At 42.4% G+C, this 21,407-nt stretch overlaps 1 protein-coding gene across 4 annotated transcripts in view; it reads left to right on the plus strand.

The window, feature by feature from the left end:
- The window catches only part of RPH3AL (rabphilin 3A like (without C2 domains)), a 161,791-nt gene extending 143,368 nt beyond the window's left edge, over positions 1-18,423 (plus strand). For all 4 annotated transcript variants that reach the window (XM_074263826.1, XM_074263827.1, XM_074263825.1 and 1 more), the window contains 3 exons: positions 12,563-12,664; positions 13,745-13,918; positions 16,861-18,423. In XM_074263826.1, the coding sequence (XP_074119927.1) occupies positions 12,563-12,664; positions 13,745-13,918; positions 16,861-16,895 (311 nt within the window). In that variant the 3' untranslated portion in view covers positions 16,896-18,423. The remainder of the gene's footprint in view (positions 1-12,562; positions 12,665-13,744; positions 13,919-16,860) is intronic.
- The last annotated feature ends 2,984 nt before the right edge of the window (positions 18,424-21,407 follow it).

The raw sequence follows: 21,407 nt of genomic DNA on the forward strand, positions 1-21,407 counted from the left end.
AGTTCAGAGCCTTTGTTCTTGGATGAGACATGCCAGAGCTTGTATTCTCTCAACGTATCCTTGAGGAACCCAGCATCGCCTCCCCACTGTGGATCTACATTGGCATAGGACTTTGAGAAAAGGACCTTTCCCAGCAAGTTAAGACCAGAACCTGCTTGCTATTCCTGAAATCCTCTTGCCTTCAAGCATGGAATAGCTAACCTGAATCTGGAAGTTGGAGTCATGGAGTCTTGGCTTCAAATCCCACCTTCAATTCTTACTGGCTGTGTGATCCTGGCCAAGTAATTTCATCTTAATTATATTAATTAATACTTATTTCATAAACTTTAAGCTTTCCAAATGCTTTTGCATAATTAATAATTAATATTAAGATATAATTAATATTATTATTAGTCAGTATTAGTCATTTTATCCTTACATTAACAGTAGATCATATAAAAACAGTTCTGGGATAAATTAACATCCTGCTCTTGCTTTTTTATATACAATGATCAGCAAACTAGTACAGGTAGAAGAAATGGTTGCTTTTTATAGTTAAATAAAAGCACTGGGCTGTAAGCTTTTCAGTCAATCAGTTGATAAATAAACACATGTATATATGTGTGTGTATAAAAGTATATATGTGTATATAAAATATACATATCTATATCTATGTATTTATATAGATATAAGCATCTACTACATACAAGACAAAGTGCTAAGACAAAAGAAGGATCTTGCCCTCAAGGAATTTATCATCTAACAAGAAGAGACAACATGCAAATAAATATGTACAAAGCAAGTTACATATAGGATAAAGAGGAAATAATTGTAAGAGAAAGGACTAGAAGTAAGACGAGTTGGGAAAGACTTCCAAGACCTGATTTTCTGTAGAATCATGGAAAGAAACTTGATGACGAGTCCAGAAGTAGACAGGATGACAAGGATGATATGTGCCTCTTCCCACGTGGTTTTAATCTCTTCTGATCAGAAGGACTCTGTGTTTTGAGAGTGTCTCATTACACATAGTTTGGAAGTTATGGCCATATTGACATTCCTTAAGAACATCGTTCTTAAGTTACTTAACATGTTAGGTCTGAAGCACTGTAAGCAATTACTTCATCTCTGATAATTCTCTTATTCCAAGAGTCCATTTGTTGAATTCTCAAGAGTATTTGGGAGTTTGCCTTTCTAGACAGGAATTTATCATCTAGTTTATAAGGAATAGCAAGTGCCTTATGTGTAATTCTGATCATATCTTTTTAAGTATATGGTAGGTATTAAATCTTCTCACCCTGAGGTGATATGTTGCACAGTTTTTACTGTTTCCTTATAAAACCTGGACCAGAAATTTGGGGAAGGAAATAAAGATAGCAAGTGGCCTAGTACAAAGGATTCTTAAACATTGTATTTTTCTCAGAGGCATAATGAGCAACTCTAGGGCCCTAAAAGAGTACCACAAAGCAGATAGGGAATCCTAAGATTTTCCTTACAAGAAAAGTACCCATTCAAGAGACAGAGACAGAGACGTTGCAAAGGGAAAGCATACCTTCTATTAGCTTCCTATTTTAATTAATTATTCTTGTTAATTAGGTGAGGTAAGTTCAGTTTTTTTCAAATATTATTTAATTTAATTATTTTTATTTATTTATCTTATTAATTTTATTTAATTATTATTATTTTAATTATTCTCCTTGTCTCTAAAATGAGAAGTTTAGGGCAGTGGATAGAGCACCAGCCCTGAAATCAGGAGGACCTGAATTCAAATCTGGTCTCAGACACTTAACACTTCCTAGCTGTGTGACCCTGGGCAAGTCACTTAACACCAATTGTCTCAGCAAAAAAATAAAAAATGAGAAGTTTGAACTATGTGGTTCCTGAGATCTTTTATTATATACAAACTCCTTGGGCCACAGTTTTGTCATGTGTACATTGAGGATTTGAAGTCTTTCCTGCCTCTGAATCTCAGATCCTAAGTCATTTTCTTCTGTAAAATCAAAGATTTGAATGAGATAATCTCCGAAGTATGATTCTAAGGTATATCCAATGTCCATGGGTCTCAGTTTCCCCATGTATAAAATAGGGATTCATTCCAGATGGGCTCTGGAGTCTCTCCCAGATCTACATTTATGATTCTATCATCATGGGCTAATTTTGTTCCAGTGTATCCAGCCACTGATAGCACAATGTGTAGATCACTATGATCGGAATTATCAAAGCCTAAGTTTGAATCTTGTCATAGTCACTTACTATATGATCCTGAACAGGTCATTTAAAGTTTCTCAACCATAATCATCTATAAATTGGGGATCATAACAGCACCTGCCAGCACCTGCCTCTGAGGAGAAACTATTATGTGGATCAGATGAAATAGCACGAGTATAGTAAACCTTAAAATACCTTAACAATTCTAGTTGTTGTCATCATTATTGTTTTCCTTTCTAAGTAATCTCATTTTAGAGGTGCATCCTCTTGTCCTGAACAGCCTCTTTGCTCACCTCTATAGAATTATTTTTCATAAATAAACCTATTTTAATACAGCGCGATTAGGTAGCACAGTGGGTAGAGAGCATTGGGCCTGGAATCAGGAAGACCCATCTTCTTGAGTTCAAATTCGGCCTCAGACACTTAGTATCTGTGTGACCTTGGGCAAGTCCCTTAATCCTGTTTGCTTCAGTTTCTGAGCTAGAGAAGGATATAGCAAACCATTGCAGTAGGTTTGCCAAAAAAAAATTTTAAATGAAATCATGAAGAGTCAAACACACCTAAAAAGCATGAAAGACAAAAACAGCAATTTTTAATGCTAGAAAACTCTGCTCCCCATGATGGGGTGGAGATATTGATTCAGGGTTCAGCCAGGTTGAGTGGGTTCTGGCAAATAGAGCAAAAGCACCAGTGAGTAGACAGGCAGGTAGGCAGGATTTGGGCAGTGTGCATATCCTGATCCAAGTACAGATGCATTGTGCTTATCCCAGCTCCACCTGAGCCACAAAGTCAGTGTTATGGATGATGAAGCAAAGCTTTTCTATGGCCCAAGGAGTTCTGAATTAGGAGTTAGGAATCTTGAGTTCTAGTCTGCTTCCTTGAGCAGCTCTGTGATCTTGGTCATACTCTTCATTTCCCTGGATCTTGCTCAAATCCTGTAGTACTTGCCCATATCTAGGTTCCAGGAAAAATACTGAAAAGCCAAAGCATGTTTAACCTCTTTGGGCCTCATTTTACTCAGCTGAAAACTGAGAGTGTAGAATTAAATGATTCCAAAGCTCCCTGGGATCAAATAATCTGCAAGAGCGCTCACCTGGGTGGCTAGAAGGATGATATTCTCAATAGAAACAGGGAAATCTAGAGCCAGGATAGTAATGAGTTATGTCAATAAGTAATTATGAAGTACCTACTAAATGCCAGGCACTTTGCATAATAATCACCTTTAATTCCTGATGAATTCTAGTTAGAACTAGAAGGGATCTTACAGTCAAATGAGTTAATCCTCTTATTTTACTTATGAGAAGAACAAAGCCCAAAGAATCACTTCCAAGGATTCTCAGAGGCGGGATTTGAACTGGAGTCTTCATGACTCCAAATCTAGCACTCAAGCCACTGGGCCATCTAGTGGTGGTTCTTTCCTAGAGTTGCCTTCTCTCTACAACAAACCTGACTCTTCCTTCTCTCCTGACTCCTCTTCTAAGTCACCCATGCCTATAGCATCTGTGAGCTCAATTAGACTACTAGAAACGAGGGATTGCTGGCAGGAGTTCCAGTGGTTATGTTTTTGAAGAACCAAGAAGGAGGCTAGAAATAACTCAGACAGTAATCCTTTAACCTGGATGTATTTAGGTTCCCACTATGTGAGCAGCATATAATGATGGAGATAGTGGTGCTGAAGGAACAGCTCCTACTGTGTGAGCCGTATTTGGTGATGGTGATGATGATGGTGGTAGTGCTGAGGGGACAGCTCCTATTGTGTGAGCAGTATATGGTGATGATAGTGGTGCTGAGGGGACAGCTCCTACTGTGAGAGTATATGGTGATGCTAGTAGTGCTGAAGAGAGGAATAGCTCCTACTGTGTGAGCAGTATATGGTGATGGTGATGATGGTGGTGGTGCTGAGGGGACAGCTCCTACTGTGTGAGTACTATTTGATGCTGAGTGCTGAGGGGGACAGCTCTCTAGCAGAACATAAAAGCCTACAATGCCATCCATTTGAGATGGGCAGGGGCTAATTAGGAAACATCTCTGAGTCCCAACAGCTTTGCTATTCATTCGGTTGCATTTTTTTCGGTTTTATTTTTCAGCTTGTGAAATTTTCCACCATCTGCTTTCCTTTGGCGGCATGTTTGCTGAAAATATCTCAGCACCTCCCTAATTCCCATAATTTCAGGGGGGTTGGAAACACTGAGACATGGTGTCAACATGTTAACTGCTTCTGGAGCTCTGGAGTTCTTGTCCCTGGACTGGGCTGGCCACCTTGAATTCATACAGGGCCTGGAAATAGTCTTTGCCCTGCTTTCCAGCTGCAGCTCAGGCCTGGAGAGTCTTGAGACTTGTCAAGGGTGCTTGTGCTGTGATGGGTGAGAATCTGAGCTTAAAGTAGAGTCAGAAGGTGGTTAGAAGCTTGAGGAGTTCTTCAAGGTCACCTCGTCTGACCTTAATTTTTTTTTTTTTTTTGCATTTTTAAAAGTTTTCATAGATGCGCCATTTTACATCCCATTTCATTTCAGATTCTCCCCTCTCCTGGCCAGCAAGCCTTCTCTTGTCATCGAGATAGGTTTAAAGCACAATTCATCATTAAACCAAGCCCAGCAGAGATGGTGTGTGACACCTGTAGTCTCTCACTTCTCCACTAGAAGCAGGAGCCTTTGAGGAAACCTTCCTCACAGGTGTCTCCTAGTATCTCCCCTGCTCGATCCATCCTCCACACAGCTATCCAACTGATGGTCCTAAAGCATATCTGACAATGTCATGGCCTACTTCTGGATCTAAACTTCAGAAGTGATCCTCCTTCACCCACTTTGCAATTGAGAAAACCAAGGCCCAGGGAAATAAAATGATTTGCCCAAGGTCACTTGGAGTAATTTTCACGGGTAGGATTTGGACTGATTACAGAAAAGCTCCTTCTACTACCTGATCCTTCTACATCATGCAGCTTTCAATTTCCTAACCCCTTCTTTTTATAATAGATGGAACTAGGTCCCAGGGAGGGAAAATACTTTGCACAGGATCACACAGTACATGAATGGCAGGACTAGAACCAGACCCCAGGTTTCCTGATGCCCAGATTAGACTACTTACCCTTGTACTGTACTCGATGCTGATGCTTGGCTGAGTTATCCAGGATTAGTTTTACTCTTCCAAGGAAGACAACTGGGTACAGTGGATCCAATAGTGGGATCTGGAGATCCACAACCTGGGCTGTGATCCTGGCTCTGTTGCTTCTTAGCTGTTAAACTTTGGGCAAGTGTCTTTCTTTCTCTGGACTTCAGTTTCCTTCTCTGTAATATGAGAGAGAGGTGACCTCTTTAGAGATTCTAGACCTCTGAGTCCCTTCTAGCTCTCAATCTGTGATATCTAAGTCCCTTCAGGTTCCAAATCCAATGATTGCATTCTATCCCTGTTGTCCCTGTTCTTTGTTTGAAGCAGTCAGGAGCGACTTTCTTTTTAAAAAGAGAGATTTTTTTCTCCCCCTCTGAGTACTAAGACTCAGAGTTTCCATGGTGACAGTCAAGCTGATAATCCATTTAAGAGCAAACCAGGCACACAGAACTGGCCTGTCCCCAAAAAAGGGACTGTTGCTGCTTGGCCCAGGTGGTGCTTTCCTAGCTAATACCATGAGAAAGCTTGGGCAGGAAAAAGTATAGGGCAGTGATTAATGGGAGGGAGGGGTTCCCAACTAGCTCTGAGTCCTGGGCTTCTGCTTTCAGCAGCTAGCCAGCATTCACTGGGGTAGCACTGCCACTTACCCCAAGTTGTGGAGAAGGTCCCCAGATTCAGACCCTTGGACAGAGTTCGGGGGGGTGATTACCCTTTATCTTCTGCCCCTGCCCACTATCTCCTCCTATCACCTGTAAGTCCAGGTGGACAGTAGGGTGGGTCCTTTTGAGTGGCATCTCCATCACCACAAAGTATGAATTTATATAGTGCTGTAAGAGTAAGAATATTTTCAAAATATTCACAGTACTTTATTTATGCATGACACAGTATTTGACACTGGACATTCAATCAGTCAACAAGTATTTATTGAGCACTAGCTATTGCACCAAGTACTGTTGGACAAGAAGCCTCTAAAAACAAAAATGAAACAGCCCCTTCCCCAAGAAACTTACAATCTGAGGGAAATCACCTGTATACAAATAGGCCGGTATAAAATAGAAAAAAAGGAAAATGTCTAGGGGGGAACTGGCAGAGATGGGATCAGTTTCTTTTGAGTCTCATTTACAAATGAGAAAAACTAAGGCTTAGGGACTCAGGGACCTATTACGTGGAATTACAGATAGAGGATTTAAAGGGATGTTAGAGGATACCCAGTCCAACTTTAGCTTATAGATAAGGAATCTGAGGGCAAGGGAAATTAAGTGTCTTGCCCAGAACCACATAGCTAATAGGAATCTGAAGTGGGATTCAAATCCATGTCTTCTTGGCCAGGTCTTCCAGCCCAGTATTCTAGGGGGTATCAAATACAGATTGGGAGGGGGATCCCTAAACCATGGATAAGAATCTCTGCTGGAAGCATATTGACTTGGAAAACCAAACGTTAACATTACTTAAATTCTATGTAGTTTTATTTATATTGTTAACTATTTTCTAATTACATTTTAATTACAATTACATTTTAATCTAGTTCAGACTAGATTAATTAATCAAAGAGACTTCAGTATCCAGTAACCCAAACTGTCTTATTTGGAAAGCACTAGGGGCCATTCCTTCCCTTTTTCAATCCTAAAAATAAATATGGACCCCACCCAAGGTCTCATTGCTTTGTAATCCCAGTGTGATCATTTGGGGAATGAGAGAAAGAAACGAAGAGACAAGATGCAGAGATAGATAGATAGAAACAGAGGGAGGAGGGAGGAAGAGAGAGAGAAAGAAAAGGAGAGAGGATGAGGAAGAAGAAGGGGAGTGGGATACACAGACAGAGATATAAATGGAGAGAGACAGAAACAGAGGAAAGCAGACAAAAAAAAAGAAATGAAGAGAGGAGGAAGGAGAGAGAAAAACAGAGAGAAGAAGAGAGGAAGAAAATGAATATCATTTGTTGAGGTTGGAAGAATGGAAAAACAGGGGCCTAAAGATTTATGAGCCTAAAAGCTTTGTTAATAGACCTAGAAGATTTATGAGCTGGACTGCAGAGGGAGGAAGGTACAATAATGGCAGATGAGACAGGCGTGGGTTTCATGGGGATGTTTCTGGAACACGGGTTCCCCCCCAACCCCCTCCCTAAAGGAAACCAGGAGTATTTGGGGAACTGTGTGCATTGGGCTTCTATCCAGGAACTCCCATCCCTCTGGCAGATCACAAGCATTTTTTCCCCACTGACACTGACGCCTCAGCACTGGGCATAGATACTGCAAACTTTCCTTTCCTTTCCTTTTTCTTTTTTCAGTTTGTTGCTTTAGCAGAATTTATTAGAGTAGATTAGAAATGGGATTTGGGGGCCTTTGCTGCAAAGCCCTTTAAGCTCTAGCCTGATCCCAGCTTGAAATCTCTGATACAATGAGAGAAGATGTGGTAGAGGGGGGCTGATGGGAAAGCGAGAACCTTTTCTGACAGCTGGGGACCCTTCTCTCTGAAACCTTTGTGAGTGAAATGATCCCTGGAGGAAAAAGCACCTGCATGATCCAAGGGCTTCAGTGGAAGCCAGACTGCCTCACTGGACTCTGTTCTCTGCCTTTTGTTTTAAAAATAATAATAATAAATTTTCTCCCATTATGAATTTTACTTTAAACCAAAATTGATCAATACTTTCTATGCAAATGTATCTATGGTTCAGTGATCCTGGCCTCCTTCACCATACTCTTCACAGTGTATATTTTTATTTTTGTTCTGACTTATGATTTTATCAGTTTGGGGCAACTCGCTATTTGGGAAATGCAGATATGTGATTTGTCTCAAAGAGGAGAATTAGATTTACTTGAGAGCATTGTGGCTACTAGATGGGGAAGTAGGTAGAGGCCGGAGCTTGAAACTAGGAAGCCCTGACTTCAAATCCAGTCTCAGATACTTAACTGTGGATAGACATGAACCAATATTTACGTGTGCACATATATGCATATGGAGAGCTCCCAAGTAAGGAAACTCTCCACCAAAGCAGATTGGCCTCTTCTCTGCATCTTTTCACTAGGGAGTTGCCTAAGGTTCAGATGGGTTAAAAGACTTGCCCAGAGCCACCCTGATGGTAGATGTCAAAGCTGGAACTGGAATCCAGATTTTCCTGTCTCTGAAACCAATTCACCCCACTGTGGCACACTGCCTCATGTTTGGGGAAGTAACGTGAAATAAATTTGAAAAGGAACGTTGAAGTTGTTCTATGTCTGAGGCATGAAGTGAATCTAAATCTCCTTGGCTTAAAGGCCAGCTTTCAATCTCCCACCTTCTGTTTCCTCTTGATATTATTATCTGTGAAATATTGTGCCCACCTAACTCCCAGAGCAGTTGTGAAAATCAGATGAGAATCTTTATGGAAAATGGAAAATCCTCCTGAAATGAGGTGATCAGGCTCCTTTTTGTTTTAAAGAAATGAGCGATTCACTGATTCTCTTAAGTAAAAGAAATAAGAATTTTTAAGAAAATATCAAGGTCTCTCTCCAAAGCCTTCTCATAATGGGCAAAGGAAAACAGACTCTCAGAGGCACCTGCAGGTTCTAAGCTTTCAATTTTGAACCAGTGTCTATTGTCTGTAGACCAACCCAGGTAAACCTAGAGAAATTCATCATCAGGTTGCCCATAGGATTAGTATTTTTTTTCTTTTTTATCATGGTCCTCCCATCTATTGACCACAGAAGGCTTGAGACTTGTTCTAGTAAAAGGAGTATCTATCCTGATAAAATCACAGATGCTTGGACTACTTATGTATTATTTTTACCAAGAACCATAACTAGGGTGGAACAATCAGAGCTTTTCCTCAGAACATAGAAATGTAGAGGGTGCAACTATACTTGGATTTCTTCAGTTAATCAAAACAAGTTATCAGATTGACTAAGATAACAAGAAAAGATAATGATAAATGTTAGAGGAGATGTGGGAAAACTTAGACACTAACACATTGTTGATGGAACTGTGAACAGAGCCAACCATTCTAGAGAGTGATTTGGAACTATGCTCAAAGGGCTGTCGAACTGTGCATACTCTTTAATCCAGCAGTATCAGTATTAAGCCTATGTCCCAAAGGAATCATTAAAAAGGCGAAAGGACCTATATGTGCAAAAACGTTCGTAGCAGCTCTTTTTATGGTAGCAAAAAATTGGAAAAAATGAGTGACTGCCCATCAACTGGGAAATGGCTGAACAAGTTGTAGTGCATGAAGGTAATGGAATGTTATTGTTCTATAAAAAGTGATGAACAAGCTGATTATAGAAAGGCCTGGAAAGATTTACATGAACTGATGCTGAGCAAAACATGCAGAACCAGGAATACATTATACACAGCAAAAACAAGATTATGTGATGATCAACTGTGACAAATATGGCTCTTTTTAACAATGAGGTGATTCAGGGCAATTCCAAGAGACTTGTGATGAAGAGAGACATCTGCATACAGAAGGAGGACTATGGGGACTGAATGTGAATCACAACAAATAACATTTTTGTTATTTGCTTGCTTTTTTCTTTCTCATTTTTTCCTTTTTAATCTGATTTTTCTTGTGCAGCATGATAAATGTGGAAATATATATATAGAAGAATTGCACATGTTTAACCTATATTAAATTAGGGGAAGGGAGGGAGAAAAATTATGAAACACAAGGTTTTGCAACAGTGATTGTTGAAAACTATCTTTGCATGTATTTTGAAAACAAAAAAGCTATTGTTTTAAAAATTAGTAAAGGACATCCTTCCTCTCCTCCACACAGCAGCTTCCCCTCTAATTAAGTTCCTTCCAATCCTGACCCTATTCTTTCTCTTCATGGTGATCCTCCTTTGTCCTGTGGTTTCTGCCAGGATCTTTGCCTCCTCACAGCAGGAAATTGTATTCCAACATCCTCTTGCTGGAGTGACTGTTCTAAAAAGTTGGTTTGAGATGTTTTTCACATTGCCTTGGGAACGTTTCACATCACTTGCTCCTAGTGCCCAAAGTAACAGTTACGGTTCTTACAGCAGGGTCTGATACCCATAATGAAGACCCAGAGTTTCTCTACGATTCCATCTACATCATCAAAGAAAGATCTAACTGTGTATGTAGAATGTAATCTCTGTGAGAGCAGGGACTGATTCACTTGTGCCTTTTTATCACTATTTTTATTGCCTGATGGATAATAGGTGCTTTTAGTAATAGATTGTTTGAATAAGTGAGTGAATTAATACGTTTAATCGAACAAATGTATCAATCAGGTTTTTTGTAATTATTGCTTTCTAGTATATTTTGAAATCTAATTGAGGGAATCATAGGTTTATAAAATTAAAACTGTCAGGGTAGTAGAGAAGGTCCCTTCTCTGGTGTTTGGATTAGATCCTTCCAGCCCTGGAGTCTGGGATTCTCTTTCTGACAACGCAGATTGAATGATTGAGAGGGCAGCTCTAGGGTGGGTTGGAGTAAAAGTACTTTCTATATGATGAAAAGATGAAAGATGAAAATTGATAAGTTGCCTCTAATTTGGCAAAATTCAGTATGCAAGGGCATGTCACACGATCAGAGATGAAAGGAGCAAAATGACAAAGAACAAACACCCCCCCCCCAAAGACAGATGAGAAGACAGTATGTCCACTTCTTTGGAGAGATAAAGGCTTATGGGTGAAGAACATCACATGCCTTATCAGGTTGTGTTTTTCTAAGTTTTGATTGGTTTTGCTGAGTTTTTCTCTTTTTGTCTTTCAAAAAAAGTCTCATAGGAGATGTATTTCTAGGTAGGGACAGGGATAACAAAAGTTATCAATAAAAATATTTACTTAAAATGAAGGGTTATAAAGTGAGATTTGGGGGGAGAACAGACAATGGACTCATTCTTCCCCCTCTCTTAAACATTAAGCAGAGGAACTTAAGCTTCCAGGGGGGCAGAGATTATTAATTGTCTCCTGTATATTCTCAGCACTCACTGTAGTGCTGAAGACTTAGGAGGTGGTTTTTTTTAATTAAAGCTTTTTATTTTCAAAATATATACATAGATAATTTTAGACGTTCACCCTTACAAAACCGTGTTCTAATTTTTCCCTCCCTTTCTCCCATCCCCTCCTCTACACGTTATGTTAAACATGTGAAATTCTTCTACACATATTTCCACAATTATCATGCTACACAAGAAAAATCAGATCAAAAAGGAAAAAAATGAGAAAAAAACAAAATGCAAGCAAACAACAAGGAAAAGAGTGAAAACACTATGTTGTGATCCACACTCAGTCCCCATAGTCTCTCTCTGGGTGCAATGGCTCTCTTCATCACAAGACCATCGGACCTGGCTTGAATTATCTCAAAGATGAAGAGAACCACAGAATTAATCATCACCTAATCTTATTGCTGTGTACAATGTTCTCTTCACTCAGCATCAGTTCATGTCAGTCTCTCTAGGTCTTTCTGAAATCATCCTGCTGGTCGTTTCTTACAGAACAATAATATTCCATGATATTCATATACCACAATTACTCAGCCATTCTCCAGCTGACGGGCATCCACTCTGTTTCCAGTTTCTGGCTACTACAAAAAGGGCTGCAAACATTTCTACACACATGGGTCCCTTTCCCTCCTTTAAGATCGCTTTGGGATACAGGCTCAAAGAAACATTGCTGGATCGAAGAGCGTGCCAGTTTTAATAGCCTTTGGGGCATAGTTTTAGGAGGTGATTAATAAGTGCATCCTGATTTTTTTTTCTTTGTATCCCATCAGTGCCTGGTGCCTAATAACTGGGTGTTGATTGATTGACTAGCCCCTTCCCTGTTCTGCCTGTTTTTAGGGTAGCCAAGGAGACGGTGTCACTTGAATGCTTTGTAACCTGTAAGCCTTTTACAAATATCCAGTGGTATCATTGAGTTGGGGAGACAGGCCTGACAGCGAGGAGAGGAACTAAGGCATCACATAAGGCAGGATGTGATGGGGTGTCACAATGACTGGCATCAACAAATGTTTATAACCAGGGCTGCTCCCAGAAGGTCCCCAGAGACACAGCCTCAACACTCTCCCTCCCTCACCCATCCCAGCCTATTATCCCTTTGACACTGAGGATGTTTTCCCTTCACCGTGATCACAATCTCTCTCGCCTCTAATTGGAGCTGATCTTTGCTTCTTGCTCGGTCCCCTGAGGGTGTCAAGAGCAACTACTTACCCTTCCCCCATGCAGACTCCCTTCCTTCTCAGATGGGCGACCAGTGAGTAGGCTTATCCCCTGCCCGGTGTGAGCCAACAGGTACAAGAATAAACATTCTCAGCCTGTGTTTTTCTCTTCTAGTGGTTTCTAGTGACAGCGACAGTGACTCAACCTTGAGCTCTTCCAGCCTGGAAGAGGCGGGGGCCAAGAGCTCCAAAGGTAGCAAATGCGGAACAGAATCAGGTAAGGAGGTGCTGGCTGCCCTTGCAGAGAGGCTGAACTTTGGGAAGCCCCGGGGCTGGAAGGGGCAGACTACAGAAGAATATCCCTGAACTGAACATAACTCTCTGGGGGACACTTCAGTGGATATTCATGCACCATTAACTTAGGGTGGGAGGCAGTGTAGGAAGGCAAAGTTCAAAGTGTAAGGGACCCCAGAGGCCCTCCAATTCAATCTGAATTGGTCCAGACCATTTATTCTCTCTGCAAAATCCCTGACAAGTGGTCATCCAGTCTGTGCTTGAAGACTTCCAATGATGGGGGGCTCACCCCCTGGAAAGAATATGCTGTATTTGGAGTCAGGACTTAGGGTAGCCTCCTCTCTCCCGGGGTCTTCGTTGAAAGGGCAATAGGCTCTGTGTGACTCTAGCCACATTAAGCAGACATTTTTCTTGGCACTTTGGAGTTTCAAAAATGCACATGTTTCTTCATTTGATCATTATAACTCTTCTGCAGGGAGGCAGAGCAGAAGAGAGGGGTAAGATGGGACCCTAGAGTTGGACCTTAGAGGCTTTCTGGCTCATCCCCCTTGATTTAACAAAGGAGAAGACACAGAAGCTTCCTCAGGACCCTCATGGGTCAAAATGCCAGAGGAGGAAGGGCTCCTACAGGCCATTAGGCCCTCAGCTCAATTCTCCTCTGAGGGTTAAGACTGGAAGGATTGGATCCACTTCCTGCGCCACTCCCTCCCTGGAGATACTAATGTCTCCATCCTCTTAGGCTAACTTATCTCATAGGTACATCTCCACAGCCAATTGACTTCCCTGTCAGAGAATAAGCTCCACAAAGGCAAAGATTTTATTGGGTGTTTTTTTTTGTTTTTTTTTTTTTTTTGGTTTGGTTTGGTTTGGTTTTTTTGGTTTTTTGCTTGTGTTGTTTTTTTTTTATCTCTGGTACTTAGCACAATTCCTGGCACCTAGTGAGTGCTTAGTTAATGCTTGTTGACTGATTGAACCAGCAAGACCCTGATGACAGAAACCTCAGAAAGGGGATAGAAGAGCACGTTAAGCTCTGAAGGGGTAATCAGTGTCGGGTCTCTTCTAGGTGGCAGCAGCGACCTTCCCAGAGCAGCCCAAGGTCAGGCTCTGCCTCCTAGGCATCCCTCAGAGAGTGGGACCAGTCTCAGCAGCGAGACTGGGGGAGTGCAAAGTGGCCCGGAGAGTGCCCCAGGAGACCGTCAGGGGGATGCTTCCGACAGCGACACTTACAAGGCTCCCAGTAAGTGGAAAGTGTTCCTCTCCCCTTTGGAGCATCTCCCTGACCCAGCTCGGGGTCCACACCTCCTCTTCTCTCTTTATATAAAAGGCCTTCTCAGAAGCTGAGCTTTCCCACCAACTCTTCCTCAGAGTCCACTGCTTACCAACAGAGAATTTCCCATCATCCCCGAAATCCACATTGGTCCAGCCTCAAATGGGTGGGGAAGGGATGGGGCACTCAGCTAATGAGGTTTTAACCTACTCCAGCCTCTCTTTCCAGCCTTGTCATCCACTCTCTGCTTCCCACATTCTGCAGCCAAAATGGCCTTTCCTCTGTTCTCCATGCTCAGCATGCCAGCTGCCATCACTGTGCCTTTATACTGGCTGTGTGCCCATGCCTGGAATGGGTCTGCCTCCCAGAATGCACTCTACCTCTCAGAAAGTGCTCTACCTGCCAGAATCCCTCCATGCCTTAAAGGCACTGCTCAAGCTTCACCAGCCACTTGAAGCTTTGTCTGATCCCCTGCAGCCACAGTTGGACGCACCCTAACTTGAGCCTAATAGATGGATGTCATTTTGGTCCCCTCCAAGAACAAAGGACCACAACCATCCAACCCGCTGTTAGTGCCCTCCCTTCCAACTACCTCTATTTAACCACATTGTATTTGACTGCATTTTATTCTCCTCATACAGGGTGTCCCAACAGCCTTAGTGCTGTTTTAAGGTTAAATCATATTTAAGCCTTTTGGGAGGCACTAAATTTATTCCTTATATATTTTTGTCATTATAGAGTCATTTCAGTCTGGTCTAATTGTGACTCCCTCTGGGGTTTTCTTGGCAAAGGTTTGCCATTGTCTTCTTTAACTCATTTTATAAATAAGAAGCTGAGGCAAAAGGTGATTTGCCCAGGATCACACAGCCAGTAAGTGTCTGAGGCTGAATTTGAACCCATAAAGATGAGTCTTTCTAGTTCCAAGTCCAGTGCACTATTCACTGTCTCTTAAGTTCTTTAAGAGTAGAGAATATTTGTAACCCTAGTTCCCAGCACAGTGGATCATAGTAGGTGCTTAATAAATGCTTGTTGATTGGTCTGATTGATCTGATCAAAGGTTAAAAGTAGGCATCATCTTACTTAGAGTTACCAATTTTAAACCTTTCATTTTATGTGGAATGGAAAAAGCATTTATTAGACACTTAATGTATGCTGGGTATTGTGCTAAGTTATGAGATAACAACCCCCCCAAAAAAAAATTTACTACTTTCAAGAATCTTATATTCTAATTGGGAGAATTAGAGTCTTGCTTATGCTTTAATTCATGGGCTGTAATTAATTACAGAAAGTCCAGGCATCTCGCTTTAATCAACCAAGCAATCAAAAGTAAACTTAGTGTGAATAAATCCTTAACAAATTTGAAAGGATAGGGGTGAGGGGTCCATTGGATAAAGATAGAAGATGCTGCAAAGAAAAAAGTCAGATGGATGCTCTTAGGCTAATATGTAAATCCTAAGCTAGCCTAGTAGGGAGGACTTTTCTAAGCCCTCACGGTGCTGTGGAGGACATTGGGATAGTAGGAGACAATACGTCCAGCTGGAAGGTGAAAGGAGTGTCCAGAGGCCTAGAACCTGCTGAACATGAAAAGGTCAGAATATTTGGAGGCCCCCTCCAGCAGAGCGGGGAACTGAGAGGCAGAGGACAAATGAGACCCCCTCCAAGGAAAGGCAGCTTTACAGAAAGAGCCCTTCAAGGAAGAGAGAACTTGTGCTTTACAAGGGCTCCAATTCTTACAGACAAGCAGGTAATTAACAGAAACTGTGACTCTACAGTGAGAAAAAAGGGACTCCCAGTGACTGAGCCATGAGTCTTTGTGCTTCTCTAAGTTTGAGCTCACTCTCCGCAGAGAGCTTGGGAAAGAAGCAGAGCTCTGGGTTTGGGGGAAATTCTTTTTGTGGCAGCTGTCCTTGTTAACACTCAATCAATATCTTTGTAAAGCTAATTAAGTATTATTGGTGGCTACCTGGTAACAATTACTTAACAATCAATCATTAAGAATTATTGATGACTAATTGGCAGTTGCCATGTTAGTCATTAATTAGCCACTGATGAATTTTAATTGTTGATAATTATTGATCTATGCTTCATATAGAACTTAAGGAACAGACAGAGATATAGAAACAGAGACAAAGAGACACACAGAGACAGAGGCAGAGAGATATATAGACAGAATCATAGAAACAAAGAGAGGCAGAGGGAAATAGAGATACAGAGAGACAGTAACAGAGACAGAGACATAAAGAAACAGAGAGACTCCATCTTCAGAAACAAGGAACTCTTTGCTTACCTTCACAGAACTCTTCCCAAGCTCTGACAGGTTTATTTCTGTGGCAGGAGCCTGGTGCAGGAGATGGGCACTTCTAAGAACAATTCTGTTCCCATTCTGGCATGTGGGGTACAGCCTGACCCTGGGGCACCCCAGGACAGTCAGTGTGGTAGGGTCCTAGCCCATGGAATCTAAAGCCAGAAGTCTCACCCCAAAGGCTGTGTAGACCAACCCTGTAGGTTCCCAGGGCTGGAAGGCAGCTCTGAGACCATCAAGTCCAACCCACTTCATTTTCAGATGAAGAAACTGAGCTTGGGAAGTTTCTTGCCCAGGCTTTCCGAGGTAGCCGATGAAACCTGAAGCAGGATCAGAAAAGCAAAAACTTCCTGACCCCAGGAAGGCCCCCAGCCCGCTAGCCCATTATGCTCCTAATCCAACCCCCTCATTCTGCAGTTGAGCCAGCTGGGGCTCCCTCAGGTCACACAGGTACTGAGCAGCAAAGCCAGATTTGGAATTTGGATTCAGGAAGGGCGCTTTCTGCCCTCCTGCTTCAGCACCGGCTCGGGGACAGGGGTTGAAGTTTATGTTAATCTTGGAGATTTTTTTTCCTATTGACCTTTTCATGGTCTTTTTCTTGTTCCCAAAGGCAAGAGGCACACCTGGAAGAGTCCCCGTTGCTGATGCAGGCAAAGGAACCCGTCTTGGCTTTTGTCACAGGCTCACACAAACCGGACTTTTCTGTGGAACACACACACACACATACACACACACACACACACACACACACACACACACACACACACACACACACACTGTTCCAGGCCCTGTGAACTTTTTGTTTACCAAGCTGCCTTGAGGATTCGTTCTGAGCTGGAACAGGATCAGGCTTTCCTGCAGCCCCCACAGACCCTGGCAGTCCTTTTATGACAGTAACTGGGCCATTCCTGTACCACTTCAGAGAGCTACGGCCCACTCCCGGGGAAAGTGAGCCGATTTTGAGGATGGACAGCTCGGAGAGGAGAGTGACAGCTGCCCTTGGCTCCCCTCCTCTTTCCTCCTGGACACTGGGACTTGGATCATCCCTTGACTGAAGGTTCCCAGCCAGATGTTGGTGCTGGATCTCTGGGGGTGGGGGATTAATAGCAACAGGGTAAAGCTTGTGTGCTGCCTTCATTGCCCTTCTGTCTCTACCCCACTTGGGAAGGGAGCTCTGCCTGAAGATTCAGTCTGTCTCTTTCTATTCTTTTTTATTCAGTTCTCCCCTTCCTACCCCTGAATGAGCCCCCAAACTCACTGCCCAGAATGGAGAGACTTTTGAACCAAATGGGGAGGTCTACCCACTGATTTTGGAGGGGGCCAAGGGCAACACCTGCCTCTTTAGGGTAAGGAAAACATCTCTGAATTCTAGTGATGAAGTTAATGAACTTGGGCCAAAGAATGAGCGGAGGGTCCAGGTGAGACTGGAGATTCACAGACAGAGACAAAGAGATACATAAATAGAGAATACACACAAAGAGAGACTCAGAGGCAGAGGGAGAGATTCTTTAAGAGGCTGCTCTCCCCCACCCCTTCTCCCTGCTACAGGCTGTCTCCCCCACTCCTCCTCTTTCCCTGCCAGAGGCTGCTCTCCCCCATCCCTCCTCTCCCCTGCTCTCTGAAGCTCCCTCCCCACCCTTGGTCAGACTGATTAAAATTCCTCAGCTCCCCTTTCCTGCATCGGGTTTCCTGATTAGTCTCACTTCAGCCAGAGTCAAAGACAACCACTGGGTGTCTGACAGCGCTCAGGAATGAATAGCAGAGATTTCTCCTCCTCAGTAGCCAGTTTGGGGCTTATTCTCTTGCCAAGACACGTGGGTCCCAGAAGCCATCGGTTCATTTTCTTCAGAAGCTTCAGCTTGGCATGGAAAATACCAGATTCACAGGGGCTGGCAGACTCTTTTGGAAAAATCCACCCCAACGAGACGCCTTCAGGGGTGGGTGGTTTGTGTTTTTCCCCTTCTTTGTTTGAATTCATGTCAGTTCGTTGTCTGTTTCCTCTTGTCCTCTCTGAATTCCCTGAGTTCAAGGATTACCACCTATCTATGGGCTGGTCTCAGGTGACCTGAGCTCTCCTCTTGTTGGAACAATAGATCTGGGGACAGAAACCTGCTGTTTCCCAGTGATGAGGTATCTTTCAAGAAGAAAACAATAAAAAAAAATAGAATTTGCATCAAGCCACTTGGTGTCTCTGTAAAAGGAGAAAGTTGATTTCCCTGAGTTGCAAGACAGATGTGGCAGCTGCTGCGGATGCCCTGGGCCTGAATCAGGGCTGCTCAATCTTTTCTGTTGGGCAGACGGACAGGCTCTTTCTTAGAATCATGTTTTTAAATGTGTAAAATGGGATTATAGATTCAACTCTCTTGAATTGTAGTCACCAAAATATTTTTAAAAACAAGATGTCCCACCCCTGTTTTCAAAGCATTACGTATCCCTGTTTCTAGATCATAGGATCTCAGATTTGGAGTACTGAGAAACCTGAGGAGACCCTCATTCTGTGGACAAGAAAGCTGAAGCCCAAAAAGTTGTAATAAATTGATCACATAGACTGCGTCAGAATTGGAACTCGGTTCCTCAGTTCCTCAGTTTACACTCCATTGATGTAGCCATGGACTCATAGACTTAGAACTGGATGAGGCTATTGGGTCCAGCACTCTCATAGATAGATGAACAAACTGAGGCTCAGAGAGAAAGGGAATCATCCGGGTTCACTCACCTGGTAAATGACTGAGTTGGGATTTGAACCCAGGATTCCCCGATCCAACTTTCTATCTACTATACTACTTACAAGGGTAATGAGCTGCTGGATTCTCATCTCACAAGTCTCTGGTTTACTGGACTTTCGTCTTCACACCAAGGGCAACCAGGGGGCGCCATAGTGCACAGAGTGCTGAGCCCAAAGTCAGGAGAATTCATCTTCAGGGAACCTTCTTCAGATCCAATCTCAGACATTTTTGTGTGACCTTGGACAAGGCACTTTACCCTCTTTGCCTCAGTTTCCTCATCTGTCCAATGAACAGGAGAAGGAAATGGCCAATCCCTCTAGAATCTTTGCCAGGAAAACCCCAGATAAAGTCATGAAGAGTCAGACATGACTGAACAACCATAAACTGGGTGTCAGGATTTGGGCTAAGAAATACAAACACAAATAAAAAGAAATCGAGTTCTCATCCCTCAAGGAGCTTAAAGTCTCAATGAGACAAAATGGAAAAAGAGGGATGTAAGGGCTTGAACATGAGGGCACATAGTATGGAAGCCCCCAAACTCAGAGGCATCCATGTGGAGAATGAAGGTTGGGCAGCTGAGGACCCTCCACATGGAAACCCCGCAGAGGGAAAAAGAGGCCAGCACAGAGAGGGACGGTCCAAGCTGCAAAGGCCCCAGTTGCTGAGAGAAATTTCAGCATGAAGCCACAGCTGAGGTATGATTATGAACCCTAGAAACTTAGTCGAGGCAGAAGGGGTGATTAGTCAAAATTAATCCAGAAGCAAATAAGGTCAAGAGCTCAGGTTTGGTGGGGCCCTCAGAACTGGACGTCTCTCCAGCAATGTTCTCCAGTAAGGGCTCACAGGTCTTTTCCTGTGAAAAGATCCCAAACAGATTCCAAAAATATCTTGACAAGATAGTTTCGATCTGATGAGGTGGTTTTTAATAGAGATAAATGCAAGGTTCTATGCCTGGAGTTGAAAAATCTACTGGCTAAGCACAAGGTGAGGGAGATCATAATAATAGTAAGTCCATTGAAACCAATGTGAATGAGATCATTCCATGCCCCTGTGAATAATCTGCAAAACATGGGGTACAAAAGAATAAGATGATTGCAAAATAGCAGACTCTTCAGGGACTGTTTCTACCTTAACTTCAAAGATGGAAAGAATGAAATGATACAGAGCACCAGTCAGAACATCTGTGCTTTGAGATTTGGAGGTTTAGGAAATGCTCGCTAGACATTATCCCATTGGGTGATGAGATGTGGCTAAATGACAATTTTAGGGGGGAATCTTGGGGGGTTAGTAGATGTGAGCTCTACGTGAATCCTCCACCCAATCCTTACCAAACATTAATGAGATTTTAAACTGTATTAATAGAGAGGCAACACCAAGGACAAGGACAAAGGAAACGATGATCCTGCTGAGCTCTACCTTGGACAGCTCCTGTATGGATTTGGGCATTGGGGTACCTTATTTTAAGAAATAGTTTGATACATGGCAGTAGAGAAGGACTGAGATTGGGATGGTGAACCATGCCCTATGAACAAGAGTTAAACGAACTGGAAATGTTTAATCTGGAACAGGAAAAAACTTAAAATGGGCAAATCAGAACTGATTGTTAAATTTTCAGTGTAAGCATTTACCCGTCAGAAAGCTGGCGAATGCTGTGAATCAGGGTTTGATTTTTTTATTCTGTTGGTTATCTATACTTAAGAAAGTGATGGAGAAAAATGTTAAGAAACACGGATTAAGCTGAAAAGTGTGTCAGAATGCTAGGGATTATATAACCCCTGCATAAGGATGACTTGAAAATTTGGGAGGCTTATTAAAAACATTGTTTTGAATTTTTTTAATTGATTTAATAGATTTAAATAAAAGTTGATCTAAAATTTTTAGACATCTTTTATTTAAAGTATCAGATAATATTTAAAATAGAGAGCCACTTATTAAACATTTTACCAGCATGCCCCTGCTTAAGAGAGAACTGACGTGGTTTCAAGTATTTTAAGGACTGTCATATGAAGGACAGAATGAATGGGTGGAAATGGTGCTAGAAAGAACCAGCATTCAAATCCCTCACTTATTAACTGTGCTCATGAGTAAGTCCCTTAGCATCCCCAGGCGCTAGTTTTTTCTTCTGTAAAATGAAGGGATTTATGGGATCTTGGTTCTGCAGCTAGAAAGGACCTTCAAAGCCATTTCTTTTTGCAGAGAAGAAAACACACTGATGAAGGTTGTCACTCGCTCCCAAGTCACAAACCTACTAAGAGAACTAGGAGTTGACATCAGATTCAGAAGCTGTTAGGGACTTCAGATCCCACCAAACACAATTTATACATAAAGTAACAGACCAAATGGATGAAGTGACCAGCCCCGGGCCACATAGGGAATGTCAGAGGTGAGATCTGAACCCAAGTCCTCCACTCCAATTCCAGTGCTCATTTCC

This window comes from Sminthopsis crassicaudata, chromosome 4, assembly GCF_048593235.1.
Source record: "Sminthopsis crassicaudata isolate SCR6 chromosome 4, ASM4859323v1, whole genome shotgun sequence".
In the NCBI taxonomy this organism is placed as follows: domain Eukaryota; kingdom Metazoa; phylum Chordata; class Mammalia; order Dasyuromorphia; family Dasyuridae; genus Sminthopsis; species Sminthopsis crassicaudata.